The 15602-nt window shown below is 35.8% G+C and overlaps 1 protein-coding gene across 1 annotated transcript in view; it reads right to left on the bottom strand.

Annotated features, from left to right (window-relative positions):
• HYDIN (HYDIN axonemal central pair apparatus protein) overlaps positions 1–13160 on the bottom strand; it is a 340954-nt gene extending 327794 nt beyond the window's left edge. The window contains 3 exon segments of the mRNA XM_047079251.1: positions 1320–1439; positions 10836–10961; positions 13026–13160. Of these exon segments, the coding sequence (XP_046935207.1) occupies positions 1320–1439; positions 10836–10961; positions 13026–13160 (381 nt within the window).
• Positions 13161–15602: the final 2442 nt, after the last annotated feature.

Genomic DNA, 15602 nt, shown 5'->3' with positions numbered 1-15602 from the left:
CCCTATACCCTTTACTTGCTCATATATACCTGCTGGGAATCGTGTCTTATTTAGGGCTGAGCAGGAGTGGCCAAAGTACCCTTGGGCTAGCTCCTCTCTCTTTAATAGCCTTAAAATACCTGAGCAAGAGTCAAAAAGTCATGGCAAAAGGGAAAAAGAGAAGTGGAAGTGACAAAGTGACTTCGTTGGCAGTCCTACATGAAAAGAGAGAGCCCTACTGTGTATGTAAAGTATCTCTTCTTGAGGTCTAGGGGCCTAATCCTGAGCATCTCAGATTCTCTTTCTTCTGACTACCCTTTTAACTTCTGTCCCTTGAGCTTCTCTTGCTAATACTTCTGCTGCCAAGAACTAAATACACCATTTTCTTCAGAGTCTGACTTTGCTGCCACTAAATCACCCCATTGATCTCTGAAAGGCATCACTGATTCCTTTAATGAGTTACTGCCAAATATAACTGCAAGTGTTCTTGCATAGTCTTCATTTATTTTTTTCTTTTCTCCTACAGCTAGGCTTTTTGTCTCCACACTCTCAAACTCCTGAGGTATTCCTACCTGCCTTCACATCTGAAGTTTAGCATCTCTCAGATGCCTTCCTCCCCATCTGACTACTTTTCACACTTTAACTGTGCTTCATGCTGACCTCCCACATTATTCTTTCTTCCATTATTGTTACATGTCCAGGAAATCTTCAGGAACTTAATACCTTTTTCTTGAAGTAAACCCTAATTTATCTCTTGGGGAGAAAAGGCATATGGATTGAGAAGAGATTCAGGGGCAACCAGAAAAGGACAAGGTATAGACAGTGGGAGAAGCTGTCCAAAATTATCTATAGACAAAATCTGAAGGCTATCTGAGGTAGAAGGGAGGAGACAGAAAAAGGGGAACGGGAACTCCATTTTTTTTGGAGATTTTTTTCTTAAATACAATTTATAAAGTATAAATAATTTGGCTGAACAACCTCAATTCATATGAGTAGAGTTTATACCTTCATGTGGGAAACAGTGGCTCTAACACACAGTATGTAAGCATGAAGAGTAATTGTCTCGAACCAGTCACACATAAGAACTTCATGACATTTCCCTAACCAATATTTTACTCAAAAAATGTTACTGCACATGTTGGGAGTTGACCATTTGGTGGGCACTGATGTGGGCTTGAACATGTATGAACACACCAACCCAGTCTTGCCTTCATTAAGCTTATAGTCAAAGGGAATGTTTTCAACTATTTTCTTAGAATTCATCTAAGATCCTACAGGATTCCATTTTATTTAATCCCTTTTTATATTCCATGAGAGGTACATTCAGCAAACATACTCACTTTGTCATTGTTTCTCAAAACCAGTGGAACTTCATAGACTTCACAGGGAGTATAGTTCTGAAACACAATTTCTGATGGAAAGGGCTGGAATAATGCCTGATCCAGGTCAACTCCTGAAAACTGCATTGAAAGAATAAATTCATTATATAGTCACACAGTGGCAGAAATGACTGGGGAAGACATGAAAATACTATATAGACCTATGGATACTAACACTAAAAACATAGGAAATACTCAGAAAGGGGTAACTACTATAAACAATAATTGTTATAAGTAGTAAAGTTACTGTGATCAACTTGTTTATTATATGTATATATGTATATATATGTAATTAATATATATGTATGTATACATACATGTATATGTATGTATATGTATTTATATATATAAATATATGTGTGTGTGTGTGTGTGTATATATATATATATATATATATATATATATATATATATAATTTATTGTCAAATGGTTTCCATACAACTCTGAATGCTCATCCCAACAGGTGCCCTCCTCAATGCCCATCACCCACTTTCCCGTCTCCCCCACCCCCCATCAACCCTCAGTTTGTTCTCAGTATTTAAGGGTCTCTTATGGCTTGCCTCCTTCCCTCTCTGTAACTTTTTCCTCCCCTTTCCCTCCTCCCTGGTCTTCTGTTAAGTTTCTCAGGATCCACATAAGAGTGAAAACATATGGTATCTGTCTTCCTTTGCCTGACTTATTCACTTAGCATAATACTCTCCAGTTGCATCCACGTTGCTACAAATGGCCAGACTTCATTCTTTCTCACTGCCATCAACTTGTTTAATACAAAACAAAGTAGAAGATTTTGTCCTCAGTTAAAAAAATATAGGCTAATTAGAACACCAACCCAAAACTTCCATTTATGTCAATGGTGAATAATTTGAACCAATCCCCCTATTAAAATAACAAGAAAAACTGTATCAACAAATATCTGCTTGGAGGCACTGAAGAGCTAACAAGACATTCTGATCTAATGTTGAAATTATGAATTATCTCAAACTATTAGCTTGTGTAGTATCCAACAGGTTTTGAGTATTGCCATGTTTCCTTAAAATTTTAGAATATCCCATGATGCCCTGTGAGTTTATAGTTGCACCCTGGGGCACCTTAGTATAGGTTGGAAAGTGAAGATGTAAGCAACCATCTCAATAATTTAGAAAAGCAATAGCAAACATAAGAAAGAAAGAAAGAAAGAAAGAAAGAAAGAAAGAAAGTCCAAACAAATGAAAAAGCGACATAACAAAAACAACAGCAAAAAATAATGAAATAGAAAGTAACCATACTACAGAATCAACAAAGCCAAAAGTTGAGTCTTTAAAAAGACTGATAAAATTGATAAAATACCTAATGAGCATGATCAAGAAAATAAGACAAAAGTTACAATAAGCCAAGATAAAGAATGAAAATAGGGATATTACAACAGAAACTGAACTATGTAAAAAGATAACAAATGGATAGTATGTCAATAAATGGGAAAATGTACATTAAAAAGTACTTAAGAAAATAAAATTTATCAAAAGTAGCACAAAAACAAAGAAAATTTTAGTAGTTCTGTAACCATTAGATAAATTAAAACTGTAAGTAAAACATTTTCATAGAGAAAACTCCAGCCCAAATAACTTTACAAGCAAATTCTAGCAAACATTTAAAGACACAAATCAAATATTATAAGACCTCTCCTAAAGGAAAGAAAAAAAAATTAATGTCTCCCAACTCGATGATGTTAGCATAACTTTCATATAACTAAGAAAGATGGTGGGAGAAAGGAAAATTATAGGCTAGTCTTATAAACGATAGAGTTTTTTTTAAAGGAACAAAACATTAGCAAATTGAAACTCACAGTATATAAAAAGGATAACACATCATGATCAAATTGGGTGTAACTCAGAAATTCAAAGTTGTTTTAACAGAAGCTCATTAAAAAGAAACAAAATTGTCATAAGAAGAAAAATTGTTTATTTAGAAAATTCAAAACAACTTATAGATAAACTATTAGAAGTTAGAATCAATAAATTATTTATCAAGGTCACTGAGTATGAGGCCAACAAGTAAAAATCAATTATATTACTAGGTACTAACAATGAACATGTAGGAAATAAAATATATAAGCAATATGATTTAATAGCTTCCCAAAACATAAAATACATAGAAATAAATCCAATGAAAGATGTGTAAAACCTTCAACCAGAAAAGCCACAAGATATTACTGAGAGGAATTAAAGAAAACCTATGTAAATACAGTAATATACCATGTTCATGAATTGAAAGACAATATTTTAAGGATGTCAAATACTCCCCAAACTGATCTAAAAATTCAATGCAATCCAATAAAAAAAATCCTGGTAGAAAATTTTTTTGAAAATTAAAAAGCTGATTACAAAATTTATATGTAAAACAAAGGGACCAAGAATAGACAAGATACATTTGAAGAACAAGATAGGAGGACTTGCTTTATCAGGCAGCAAGATTTATTATATTATTACATATCATATACTGTTACTTATCAACTATTAAAATAGTGAAATGTTAGCACAAGATTTATCATAAAAACAAATATACCAGATTTAAAAGCCCAGAAACAAATCCTTAAATATATCATCACTTGATTTATGACAAAGGTAACACTAACAAGCATTGAGGAAGAGAAATTCTCTTCAATGAATGGTGTTGGGTTAACTGGATATTCCATATGAAAAATATCAATTTAATCCCTATCATACACCATTCCAAGTGTATCAAAGCTCTCAATATGAAAGGTTGAAACAATGTTTTCAGAAGAAGACCAAGAGGAATATCTTCACGATGTTGAAGAGTGCAAAATTTTCTTTAATGGGACACAGAAAATACAAAACATAAATTTAAAAACCGATAAATTAAGTCATATTGAAATTTGAAACATGTTCATCAAAAGATTCCCTTAAGAAATGAAAAAGAAATCCAAAGAATGGGAGAAGATTATTTGTAATACACATAACTGATAAAGGACTAATCTCCAGAATATATGAACTTATACAAAACAGTAAGAAATGGACAAAGCACATAAACATGCAATTTATAAAAGATGATAACCAGATGGCTAATAAACATGAAAAGTTGCTTAACCTCATTAGAAATCAAGAAACTGAAAATTAAGCCACACCGTGACAACACTACACTCCCAATAGAATCATTTCAATTAAAGAAACTGACAATGTTAAGCATTAGCAAGTATTAGCAATTCCAACTGGAATTCCCACACACAGCTAATGGCAGTATGATGGTACAAACACTTGAGAAAACTGGCAGTTACTACTAAAGAGACACATAGGCATAGCCTATCACCTAGAAATTCCACTTTTATGTGTAGGCCCAATAGAAATGCATACGTGTGCACTAAAAGAAATGTACAAGAGTGTTTATAACACCATCATTTATAAGATCCAAAATGTAGGAAAAGCCAAATGCTCATCAACAGTAAAATGGATAAACAACTGGTGGTGTAGTCATACAGTGGAATACCATACAACGATAAAAATGAACCACCTATTACTAAGCACAACACAAATCTTCAAAACTTAATATATTGACTTAAATTAGCCAGAAATTGAAGAGTATATACTGTGGTATCCCAGTCATATGAGATTGAATAAAGAAAAAATAAACCTGTGATTAGCAGTTCTTCTGAAGAAGAGGGAGAGGTAATGACAGAGAAGGACATAACAAAGCTTCCAGGATGCCAGTAATGTTGTATCTTACATTCCTTCATCTGAGTGGTGGTGATATGAGTATCCTTACTTTGTGAAAATTCATCAAGCTATGTGCTCATAATACACCCACATACACACTCAAATTCAATAAAATTTTTACTTACAATGTATTTTCGACACAAGAGAATAAAGGAGAAAATTATTACAATCATTTCAATAGAGGTAGAAAAACATTTGATAAAATTAAGTATCTATTCACAATAAAAAAAAAAAAACCTCCTAGCACACAAAGCAAAACAGGTAACTTCCTCAGTCTGACAGAGAGTATCCAGATCCTCACAAAGAAAATAATAACATTACACTTAATGTTAACATGCTGGGTTTTTTTTTTCTTTTACTTTAGGAAGCAAGACAGGGATACCTTTGATCATAACTTGTACTCAGTATTCTATTAAACCTAGTAGTAAATTCAGAGAAGCAGGTGAAATATGTAAAAAATTAAGATTAAAAGGAACCTTAAAAACATACTGCTGAGAGAAGCCAATCAGAAAAGGATACATACTATATGATTTCAGATATATGACATTCTGGAAAAGTGATTATCAATGGTTCAGGGGGTGGGAGGGAAAGATGGCTACTTGAACACATGATTTTTAGGGCAGTGAAGCTATTCTCTATGATACAGTTATGACAGATCTATGTCATTACACATCTGTCAAAAGCTATTATAGAATATACAGGTGCACAGTGAACCCCAGTGTGAACTATGGACTTTAGTTAATAATAATGTATCAATATTGGCTCACCAATTGTAAAACAAACAAACAAACAAACAAACAAACTACCACACTAATACAAGATATAAATAATAGGGACAAATGTGTGTGGTAGGGTAGGGAAATGGGGCATGTGAGAACTCTCTGTACTTCCCAATTTTTCTATAAACCTAAAACTTCTCTAAAAAATTATCTATTAATTTGTAAACACTCAAGATGGGAAAGAAAGAAATAAAACTGCCATTATTCAAAGGTAATAAGTATTTTCAAAGACAATCCAAATAAATCCATAGATGAACTATTACAATTAATAATGAGAGTGACAAGAGTTAAAAAGGAAATTTTCAAATAGATACTATTAGAAGTTATTTTTCAATAAATAAAACAAAAATGTTAAAGCGAGGGAAAATCACATTATATAACATTGCACCCAAATATAACATTGCACCCAAATACCTGAGACTAAAATAGAACAGATATGAAAAGATCTCTATAGGGAAAACTATCAAACTTCACTGAGAGAAATTAAAGAAGGTTTCAAGAAACAGGAGATACACTATGTCCGTGGATTAAAAGCATTAATATCACAAGGATATAAATTCTCCCTAAGTTAATTTATAGACAATGCAATCTCAATCAAAATCTCTCTGATTAATAAATTGATTCTAAAATGTATATGGGGGGGTGGGAGAGAGGGGCGGGTGGGTGATGGGTATTGAGGAGGGCACCTTTTGGGATGAGCACTGGGTGTTGTATGGAAACCAATTGGTCAATAAACTTCATATAAAAAAAAAATAAAATAAAATGTATATGGGAATGCAAAGAGCCAAAAGTAGCCAAGATACTTTTGAAAATTCCTAAGAGAAAATACCTTTAAAGAACAAAGTATCTTCTTATATTTATAGATATTCAAATATATAGCAACTAAAACACGTGGTGTGGATTAGAATAAATTGACCAATAGCGTGGAAAAGTCCAGAAACAGATCCTTGCATATGGATCACTGGATATATGACAGAGGCACTGTGGTGCAGAAGGAGACAATGGATCTCAGCATAAATGACACTTAGAATCCCAGATGGACTGCGTGTAGGCTGTAACTGGCAGTGTGAGTTCCCTTCCCCACCCCTCCTGCCACAAATAACCAGGGTTGAGAGAAGATGCCCAGTGAGAACGTCCACAACTTCAGATCTCTGGTGAGGCTGGCACAATACGGATCAAAGCAGATGACATACTCTGATAGGCAAAACCACCAACTCCTTGTCTGGAATAATAGGAAGGGCAACAAGAAATCCCCTGGATGTCATCTAGCACCAGGAAATAGTAAGGAAGGCTGGGCTGATTAGGGCTACACATAAATCTGCATATTTATAGGAAGCAGCTTGTCACTGAGACAGGCTAGAAGAGAAAAACTCTGAATCAGAAGGGTCCCTACAAGTCAACTCTGGGGAGAAGGAAAGGCTAACACAATTCAGTCATTCTTCCTTCCTTCTTCTCAGTCCTCTTCCAAATAAACACAGCACACAATCCTCTTTCATAAAACTCTGCACGGAGAATCGTGGAGGATTCCTGCTGGTCTGGGACACTGCCAGGCCCTGCCTCAACAGTAACCGCCTGCAATAGCAAGTCCAGGAAAATGTCCTTCTTTCTTTTGAAAATGAATGGTAATGATAATAATAATGATAAATCAAGATCTATACAAACTTCAAGAACAAAAAAAATAAGAAAATGGCAAATGAAGAATAGTTAACAGAAAAGTTGCCATGAAGCAATGAAAATATTAGCCACACCATTTCACTATAAACTCAAAAAACATAATGGAAAAAAGCTGAGAGCACCAAGCAAATAATTAAGAGTACAGGGAGGAAAAAAAAAGCAATCAAAGAGATGAAAAATTCATGTGTTCACTCGATAAATACTAATTGAGTTTCCAATATTTTTCATATGTTAAGCATATAGTACTGAACAAAGCCAACAAAGTCCTTGACCTCAGGAAGCTTACATTCTTGGGGGAAATGGATAAAAAAAGTAGAAATAAAGAAATATATAATATGAGGTCAGGCAGTGATATGCTATGAAGTAAACTAAAATAGGACAAGGAGAAAGAGTGAATGTAGGATGTATGCTCTCTTCAGGAGGTGGTCAAGGGATGGCCTCTCTGAGAAAAAGTCATCCAAGTAGAGATGTGAAGCAAGCCATGCAAAGATCTGAGAGAATAACATTCCAGTTAGAAGGAATAGTAAGTACAAAGGCCCTGGGGTGGGAATTATCTCTGAATGTTCGAAGAGCAGCTGATGGATATAGCATAGCTAGAAGACAATGAGGAAGAGTGGAAGAAAACGAGGTCTATGAGAGAAGTAGGTAGGATTAGATGATGCACATTCTTATAACTCTGAGGGCAATAGGAAGCTGTTGGACGGTTTTAGATATGGAAGTAACATGTTCTAATTCACATTTTTAAAAAATAATTCTTCTTTGTGCAGAACTGATGATGGGGCAATGAGATGGAAACAGGGAGACTACTTCAGTAGTCTATAGGATGGTGGCTTGAACTGGGAGGGTGGTGGTGGAGGTGGTGAGAAGTAGTTTGATTAAATATATATTTGTGAAAGCAGAGTTTATAGCATTTGTCATTGGACCTCATATAAGATGCAAGAAAAAGAGGAATCCGAGATAACTCCAAGGTAGGTTTCTGGCCTGAGGAAAAAGATAAATGGGGGTACTATATACTAGAGGAAGGAGACAAAAGAGAAGAGATCACATCTTCAGGAAAGGAACATAACACAAACATGAGATCTTAGATATTTTCAGTCTGAGCTGCCAATCATTCATTGGGCTGAATATGTGATTCAGAGTTCAGAAGATAGGCCATAGCAGGAGAAATAATTATGAAAGTAATCATTTAAAAAGTAGGATTTAAAGCCTTATTCCTAGAAGGAGTCACCTAAAGAATGAGTTGAAAAGAGAAAGAAGTTGATGGAGCAAGTACTGGGGAGCTCACTACTCGTCGTAAAAGTACATTTAGCGATCAGGAAGAGGAAAGCCATCAAAATAAAAAAATTAAAAAAATAAATAAGTAAGTAAATAAATAAATAAAGACAAAAACAGCCAGTGAAGTTGGAAGAAAACCAAAGGAGTATCATATCTGAGCTATAAGTGAATAAAAAGGTATAAGAAAGACACACTGAGTCAAATGCTGTGAGAGAACCCAGAAGTGCCAAATTAGTCAAGCATAAGGGTGAATTGTAAGAGAAACATACACAAAACATACACAAAACTCAAAGTAAGGGACACAGAGGATACCCTGATGGATATAATAACAAATGTAAATGAGCAGGAAAAAAAAAAAAAAAGAACCAAAAATGGCAAGAACAAATAATGGGTAATTCAAGAAAAACTTTCTAGAAGTAAACGAAAGATACATAGTATCTCAAGAAAAGTTTAGTCACACCCTAATAAAATCACTGGATATTAAATTAGAATAAACAATCTTGGAGCATATGTGCTAAAAGATTCAAGTCTCTATAAATCAAGCCAGTGTTATCACACCTCTACATATCATTATGCATCTTTCTTCTGCTTACCATTAAAGCCAGAAGGTGAGGAAAACGCCCACAGAGCTCTTACGAGGAATATACGTGACCCAAGAAGGCAAATCTGAAGTTCGGTATAAAGGCAAGACACAAATATTGCCAAACACATAAAACCAATGAAATATAGTTTCCATAAGCTCTTCTTGAAGGTATTAGTAGGGGAGGACTATCACCCAACTAAGAACAAATGAAACTCCAGAAAATAAAGTAAAAATAACCAACTGAGTTGAAAGAAGAAAGAGGAGAAATGATGAGATATAGTAAAGTATACGAATTTCCTCATCCTTCATAGCAGGCGGCACAATGTTAAAACACACACAAGCAGTACACACAGGAAAATATTCATAGTCTGGTCTCAGTCATGCTATGGGAAAAGAACAATGATGAATCAGCTTTGGGAAAAGCCTTGTTCGCTGCCCTCAAAGGTAGAGGGTGCTGGCAGAGAAGAGAAGAAACAATAACTAAAGCTAGCAGCGCTCAGGAGAAGAGCAGATATTGTGCAGATCCCAAACAGGGGAGGCAGTGGTGTTGCAGCAAGAGCAAATGAGTCTCAGGGACTCATTCATCAGGGGAAAGATCTCTGAAAAATCTCTCAGGAATACCCAGGAAGCCTTTGAGAGGAGGCTGATATCCAGCAGTTAAACTCATGGACGTTCATACCATAATCTGTACATAAAAAGTAAAGCATATAATTCAAGAAATTAACTTAAAAGTAGGAAATAAGACCTTATCTTAGAATCATATGCTCCTAAAGCCTAGAACATACAGTTTACATTAAAATACAGAAACAGGTTAAAATAACTGTCCCTTAGAGACTAAAAGGATACATTTGCTATTGGAAGTGAGCCGGGAGAGACAACAAATGTCTCCTTTAATAAACAATTCCACTTTCTTCCTTTCTAGTGATGACAGCTCAGGTAAGAAGGGATTTGTTGTTGTGTTAAGATGACTTAATTGGATTTGGTACTGGAATCCTTGGAACTACTAATCTATAAATAATGGTGTCCAGAAGTAGCTAGGAAAGAAATGTGACTCCTCAAAAGTTATTTGTACTTATTAATTGTAATTCTCTCCATATCAAATCATAGATATCAAGATCAACAGAGGTAGAAAAAGAACATATAACACAGGAGTGCCTGGACGGCTTAATGAGTTGAGCATGTGACTCTTGATTTCGGCTCAAGTCATGACCTCAGGGTCATAAATTGAGCCCCACATCAGGTTCCATGCTGGACATGGAGCCTGCTTGGGATTCTCTCTTCCTCTCCCTCTGCCCCTCCTCCGCTTGCACTCTCTGAATGAATGAATGAATGAATGAATGAATACACAAACCCAATAAGGATTTATCCCAGAAATGATAGCTATTAGTTACTGTTGTTCTAGAATGTTCACATTATTCCAGGACCTGCTTCATAGGTAACTATGACAGAAAGCAGCTACCTTTTGATGTGTTGTTTCCCCCATATCTAAAAGTTCGATGATCTGTGGTCGGCACATCAAACGTGTATTAGCCAGTCTCTGCTCTGTGGTGAGGGACATTTCCTTCAGGAACTCCGAGGGTGTCAGCTAGAATTTAAAACAAAACAGCTGAAGATTCATAAATGGTTATACTGAAAAAGTATTTTCATGAGCACCAGTAATGAATAATTTGTGTTTGCAACTTTCAGGATAATTCTGGAATGCCACTAAGTTCCCTTATAAAATATTTAAATTAACTAAATAATACAAGAGAAGTACCTGTGGACTTTTAAGCTCTTTGCACAGTAATTTGAAATGACATGTGGTTGCTGTTTCCTTGTCATTTTGAAGAAATCACACAAAAGAAACTGGGAGGAGTGAGGGGAGTCAAGAAATTGCACAGGAACATGTCCAAAGAGCTTAACATTTATGTTCAGAAGGAGCATCTGAACATACAACCCTGCTTCCAAAATCACTTCTGGTCTTCAGAAATAAGGAATTTGAAATGCTTCTATTTCTCAACTCCAGTTACAACAAACAAACAAAGCCTGTGGGTGTTTTCACTATCCTGCTGTATCAGGTTAAAGAGGAATCTTGTGAAATGAGGAGGATCTAGGAAGTGTGACTGCACAGCTTAGGAATGAGTTTGAACTCTTTAGAAATCACAAGAGCGCATTTAGACCTTGTTTTAAAAGAGCTTGAAGCCCATACATCACCAGAACCAGCAGCCAGTCATAGTCACACACCCAAACAGGAACACAAAATGCTTTAACACTTTCTAATATTATGGGGGGGGGGGGGATGTAACCTATTATTTAAATAAAAATCATTTAAATAACCCAACAAGGTTTAGTTACCCAGGACCAAACACCATTATCTACTTATTGTTGTTCTGGAATGTTCCAGGGCTTACTTTATATGCAAGGGGGGATGATGATCACTGACAGCAACATCATGCTTGAGCATATACCAAGACTTTTTAAAACATTCAGAGGTTATACAATTTAGGTGATTGATTTCACCTTGGGTTAAAATCACTGCTCTTCAAAATGCATACAAAATTAATTTCTGTGATTGAATCCATTTAAATGAAGGCATATTTCTAATACAGCTTCCGACTTCATTTTTGAGGTTCTTTTTGACTGGAACCCAGATTAGAATACTAAAATGTTAGGAAATTTCAGCTGTGTTGCGGTTTAAATAAAAATAATAAAATCTTAAAAGCAAATGTCAGGAGTTACTTTAAATACAAAACTATAACCACCACAAAAGTGATTGATGATAGGTTTTATTTTTTCAACCAGAACATAACTTGAGACTAGTTTTTTAAATACGGCGAATACCACCTCGAACCCTACACATTATTGTTGATATTCTCTATAAGCATGAGTTTATAATTCAGTTCTCAACAAATTATTATAACTCATTAAAAACAGAAATATTTTTCAGGGGCGCCTGGGTGGCGCAGTCGGTTAAGCGTCCGACTTCAGCCAGGTCACGATCTCGCGGTCCGTGAGTTCGAGCCCCGCGTCGGGCTCTGGGCTGATGGCTCAGAGCCTGGAGCCTGTTTCCCATTCTGTGTCTCCCTCTCTCTCTGGCCCTCCCCCGTTCATGCTCTGTCTCTCTCTCTGTCCCAAAAATAAATAAACGTTGAAAAAAAAAATTTAAAAAAAAAAAAAAAAAAAAAAAAAAAAACAGAAATATTTTTTTTATTTTAAAGGACAGGGAAAATGTATTTTTCTTTGATATCATATAGTCATTACTTTGATACTCTATGTTCTACAAATATGCAAACAGAAATAACTCTTGCCAATCAACACATAATAAATTATTTAAGTTAAACCCTATGAAATTCTGATATCTGATTGTTTTGAACTACACAGTCTCACAGGGTTCAACCTAACATTTAGAAAACCATAATAATTTGATTGCATAGTCTTACTTCAACTGATTAACTGAAGCAATTCAAGCCTCTACTTTGAGGTACGTGGTTTCAAAAACTCTCCTGGCTCTGAGTGGTGCCTGTGCTCTCCCCCAAGCTACCATGTTATCTAAATGGATCTCATCAGTCCGTACTTCTCCATGTGATTTCTGAGACTGCCAAGTAGCAGCTGTCGTCCCCCTGAGGAGGCTACATTAGGTATGTTACACAGAAAGTCTCAGATACATTACCATTTGATTTACTTCTTCTTTTGTAACCAACTTTGGATTTAAGGGTGGCAAAACCTTGCTTTGGAACCCTTTCAGCATTCTGACTAACCCCATCTGAACAGCCCCCATGGACTCCTCGAGTCTTCTACCCGCCATCTTTAGTTCTTTCTTTCATTCACCTAGGAGTGAAAATAAAAAAGTTTTAGAGAAAATAACAGCTAATTCCTGAATACAGGTCACAATTTATTTAAAGCTTTTTCAAATACAAAAGTTTTAGAAAAGACCAATCTTCAAAAACACATTGAATTCTTGTAACAAATGCCTTAACTAAAGGAATCTATTCCATGTACTTAGTCCAGAGTTGACCTCGTTCCAAAATCTAGGGTTCCTTTTAGACAAAACAAGTGATTCTGGAGTGAGCTCAGGCAAGATGTGGAAATATAAGCAGTTCCTACATTTTGGTACTTTTATCCTCCAAGACAAAAAAAGTAAACACTGCTCAATAAATACACTTCATAGCTTGCTACTTTATAGGCTTATTTGACAATTCTCTCTCATGACACCCTCCAAACAGAAAAAAAACATATGGCTTCAGGCCTTCACAGCTGGGCAGAGACTAAAAACCCAGTAGGAGATGAGATAAGGATGAGGAAGTTTCTGGAGAATTTTTGAAGTTTTTAGTCATAAATAAGTTATTAAACAGCCACCTCCCCCATCCCAAATCAAAGAGCTAAGACATTTGCCCTCCACAAATTCTTCCTTATGCCTTGTAGGAGGATACTTGCAACTATGGGGGCCTATTTATAACTACATGGGGATTTCTACTTTCAGTAATATAGCACACTAGTTTATCCAACCCTGTGCCAAAGGGAATAAATAAATAAATAAATAAATAAATAAATAAATAAAACACCTAACAATGCTTGATACCATGTCAAATAAAAAAACGTAAAAATCATTACAAACCTCACAAGACAAGAAGTCATTACCAGGAAAAAACAAGTGAAGAAAGAGGTACATAAAGAAAAATAAATCTGAGTGAAAATTTTAATAAGGTACACTAAACTAAAGCAGCAAAACATCCAAGGAAATGAACATGAAATTTTAGAAAAGGAAAAAAAAAATCAGAGAATAAATGGTTGAAATAGTAGACAGTCCAAAAGTAGATCTGAGGCACCTGGATGGCTCAGTCCATTAAGTGTCCAACTTTTTCAGCTCAGGTCATGATCTCACAGTTAGTGGGTTTGAGCCCTGCATCGGGCTCTATGCTGATGGCTCAGACCCTGGAGCCTGCTTCAGATTCCGTGTCTCCCTCTGTCTCTGCCCCTCCCCTGTTAGCGCTCTGTATCTCTCTGTCTCTCAAAATTGAATAAAACATTTTTTAAAAATTAAAAAAAAAAGAAGATCCAACACACTATAACTGGTGCCCATGAAGAAGAAAAATTACTGAAGTGGAACTAATATTTAAAACTATCATCCAGGGGCGCCTCGGTGGCTTGGTCGGTTAAGTGTCTGACTTCGGCTCAGGTCATGATCTCACGGTCCGTGAGTTCAAGCCCCGCATCGGGCTCTGTGCTGACAGCTCAGAGCCTGGAGCCTGTTTCAGATTCTGTGTCTCCCTCTCTCTCTGCCCCTCCCCTGTTCATGCTCTGTCTCTCTGTCTCAAAAATAAATAAACGTTTAAAAAAATTAAAAAAAAAACTATCATCCAAGAAAAATTTCCAGAAATAAAAGAAAACATAATGAAAAGGGACTGGTAGTTACTCAGGAAGACAGACCCAGAATGGTCAACTCTGAGTCATATCTGTTCGGTTTTTTTTAAGCTTATTTATTTATTTTGAGAGAGACAGAGTTGGAGCGGGAGAGGGGCAGAGAAAGACAGAGAACCCCAAGCAGGCTCCACGCTGTCAGCACAGAGCCCACGCAGGTACAGAACTCACGAAACGGTGAGATCATGACCTGAGCCAAAATCAAGAGTCAGGCGCTCAGTAGACTGAGCCACCCAGGTGGTCCAACTCTGAGTCACACCATAACAGAACTATTAGACTTTACAGAATTTTTAAAAGGCCTCATATCCTCCAGACAAAAAGATAAAGTAACTTACAAGGGCAAGAGAATTAGATGTCATTGGACCTTGATTTTTCAACTATGCTTTTGCAACCTATGAAATGAGAAAAGAGAGGAGCAACATTTTCCAAAAACTTTAAAAAGTGTGAGCCAAGGAGTTTATATACATCCAAGCTCTCCTTCAGTTATCAAAGCTACAGGAAAGGAGTTTTGAACATGCAAAATTTCAGGGAAAATTGTAAACAAGTTCCCTTCCTTAGGAATCTACCAGAGGATGGGCTTCAGCCAACCAAAAAGTGACCAGGAACCTCAGCAAAAGAACTGACAATGAACATTTCATGTATTTAACTGTAGAGCTAATTTTAATGATGAAGTTGGAGACACAAAGAGACAATAGAATTCAAACATATTTTCTGACAAAGTAGAAAGAATACAATTTTAAAAGTAAAGAATAGAAATAAAATCAAAAGTTGACTAAGATCATTAACAATTGTGTAAGTAATAGGTAGGAGTCAAACTGTTTAACCAGAT

Source organism: Lynx rufus, unplaced genomic scaffold, assembly GCF_022079265.1.
Source record: "Lynx rufus isolate CCGP_SWC_20201006 ecotype Redwood Valley unplaced genomic scaffold, mLynRuf1.p SCAF_16, whole genome shotgun sequence".
Lineage (NCBI taxonomy): Eukaryota > Metazoa > Chordata > Mammalia > Carnivora > Felidae > Lynx > Lynx rufus.
The sequence above is the reverse complement of the archived record's forward strand: the minus strand, read 5'-3'. Positions and strand labels throughout refer to the sequence as shown.